At 57.6% G+C, this 2,728-nt stretch overlaps 1 protein-coding gene across 1 annotated transcript; it reads right to left on the bottom strand.

Moving 5' to 3' along the window:
- Positions 1–881: 881 nt before the first annotated feature.
- LOC119628827 (polyhomeotic-like protein 1) lies at positions 882–2,498 on the bottom strand. Its single transcript, XM_038012580.2, has one exon. The coding sequence runs from the start codon at positions 2,496–2,498 to the stop codon at positions 882–884; it is 1,617 nt and encodes a 538-aa protein (XP_037868508.2).
- Between the last annotated feature and the right edge of the window lie 230 nt (positions 2,499–2,728).

Below are 2,728 nucleotides of genomic sequence, written 5' to 3'. Positions count from 1 at the left end.
GAACAAGCAACTGCCGGGAGTGCGACCTCCTAGTGACGCGGCTGAGCTCAAGGAGGAGGCCTTCAAACTCAGCAAGTGTCCTGTTGGGGGAGAAGTATACTCCCACCACGATCATCTCGGCCCAGAGGACGGCGACGAAGCTGCGACCCCTCTCAACGACGGCGAACTCGGGCGGAGCGCCCACACAACCACGACGGATAATGGCAACCCGGCCGTCAAGGTCAGCTGCCCAATCGGGACCCGTAAGGACCCGGTATGGCTCTGCAACCACCGCAAGGTGGGTCAATCCCTCCACCATGCTCTGAAACAAAAGGTCTTGAGCCCTGGCGGAGTGATTGAGATTCCCCTGGAGAACACGAAGGACGTCTGTCATGACTGGGCGTCCATCGGTGTCGCCGAGGCCATACCGGGCCGACTCCGCGCGCTCTCAAGCGTGGCGAAATCCTGCCGTCGTTGTCTCTGTCTCGGGGGCTTGGCGCAAGCCTTGCCCCCGGAGACGTGGTCCGCCGGTCTGCCAGCAGAGACACAAACGGTGCAGTGCGGCGCCAACGAGCAGCCAGAGGCCCGGCTGCGGTCAACTGACGACGGGCAACGTGCGCTCACGTGGCCCAGCTCGTGGCACCGAAAGCACTGCAGCCTCCTGGCCTCCAACAAATGAGCGCGGAGTACGCTCCAGCCAATCCTCAGCTTGGGGACTGCTGCGATTTTCGCAGCTGTTGAGACCGGGCATCGAACTAAGACTTGGCCCATCCCGCCTGGACCGGACTTTATTTCCCCGACCTTGATACTCTCAGACGGGCACCCCCCGATTTTGGCGAGCTCATCGGTGATCTCCTCACGCGACACCGAGTCGTCGAGGCCACTGATGCGCATCGCTGCAGTCACCGATGGCCTGGAGATTTCGACGCCCTCCGCGGGCAGAATTTTTTCAGCCTATTCGCCAGGAGATCAGCCTTCTCCACTTGATCGTCTCCATCTACCACCAGGACCTTGGCACCAGTTAAAGAGGACCGAATCCTCTGGACCGGGATGCCTAACGATTCTAGGTCGATCTTTGCCCTCGCTTCCGCAAGGACGGACCGATATGTAAGGCCGCGGCTTGCGGCTTCTGGCTGTAGTTTTAATACCACAGCCTGAGAACGCGGAGCTCGAAGCCGCTTCTTCGTCCTCTTCTTTGAAGACGGTGCTTTCTCCTCCGGTGGAACAGCTGCGGCTGTTTTCACGACCTTCCCCCTTGACTTAGCACCCCTACGGGTGACCGTGGACCAGCTTTCGGTTAAAACAACTGGAGCCGGAGGGAAGGCACCCAGTTCGGACAGGGGTGCTAGCACCGTGGTCTTACGTCTAGGGCCTTGTGTCTTCTTATTCGCGGAGGGCGGCAATGCTGCTTGTACCGATGTTGATTCCAGCGTAGCATCAACGATGAGAGGAGGGTCTGGCGATTTCTCACAGGTCTTCCGTCTATCCGCCGCCAAGGGTGGCCTGATGCGAGGCTCCGGGGGCAGCCGCATCTCCAGACTCGCAAAGCGAGCGTCAACCATGGTGCCGACGGCACGCATAATGCGTTGGACACGTAGCTCCTCCTGGTCCTCTGTCGTGTTGCTTGAAGCTGGGGCTGGGGTTTCGACTGGGTTGGACAACGTCAAAGCCCGTGAGATGCGCGCCAGCTCCTTGCGTACCTCCTGCAGCTCCTGTCGGAGCTGTAAAATCTCCTCCTGCTGACCGGCGTTTACCGCTCGCAGCCTTTCCGTCTCTTGGGCCGCGGGACGGTTCGCCAGCTCTTCTGTGACCTCCATTATTGTCACCGCCAATTCCTTTAGGGCACGTTGATACGTACTCTTCAGGTTGCCGGGCTTACTGCATACCTTCAGGGCCATCGCAGCACTCTCCTTCAGACGACACTCAGGATCCTTTTTAGAGCTCCCTTCCGTGGCTTTTGCGCTTCTTACTTCGCGCATACTACTCATGCTACCGGTGGCCTTTATCTCAGAGCGCTGAGTTTTAAGACACGTCTGTTTGTCCACAGTCAGACCAGTGGTCGGCAGACGACCACGCCCTCTCTTTGATTGCGGCATGACACCACCTTTGCCAGTAGAGGCTGCTCCGTCAGAGCCGGAACTGCTTCCAAGCTCGTCACTATTGATCGTCAGTACTCTTTTTCGCTGTCTGCGTGTCGGCGAAGAGCGGGCCGACGAATGGGCCGACCCAGCTGTGGCCATACTATCGTCCGACACGAGAGCGGTTCCGGACGATCTCCCTTCACTGTCCTTAACGGACCCTATAGCTACTACGTCCTTCGCGGACTCGTTCTTCCTACTTATGTCCTTCAAGGACCCTGCTCCTTTTTTGACGCCGTCCTTCCCGGACCTTATCTCAGTGCAGTTTGTGCCCCCCCCAGAATACGAGGGGCTGCGCACTACCGACGAGTCGGTAGTACGGAGGGATTCTCCCGCTTGGCGGGTACCCTCCTGGGGTATTACTCTTTGCAAACTGGACATCTTCATTGGTTTCCCTTTGTTTTTTTGCCCGGGGTGCGGTCCCCTGGGACACCCTAGCGACCGGTCGCCCACCGGCCATGCATCCTCTCACCGGGTGTCAAAGCTTAGGATTAGGATTGAAATGAAAAGAAGAAGAAAATAAAACAAATAAAACCAAAAATAAAAACCAAAGGCGAAGAAAGACAGGATAGAGAATAACACAAAATGATAAACCAAACAGTAAAACGAAG

The sequence above is a fragment of the Bombyx mori genome, chromosome 8 (assembly GCF_030269925.1).
Source record: "Bombyx mori chromosome 8, ASM3026992v2".
Classification (NCBI taxonomy): Eukaryota; Metazoa; Arthropoda; class Insecta; order Lepidoptera; family Bombycidae; genus Bombyx; species Bombyx mori.
The sequence above is the reverse complement of the archived record's forward strand: the minus strand, read 5'-3'. Positions and strand labels throughout refer to the sequence as shown.

Bases quoted from the DNA above. Each gene is read 5' to 3' on its own strand.
- LOC119628827 (XM_038012580.2), bottom strand. From the start codon at position 2,498: ATGTCCAGTTTGCAAAGAGTAATACCCCAGGAGGGTACCCGCCAAGCG.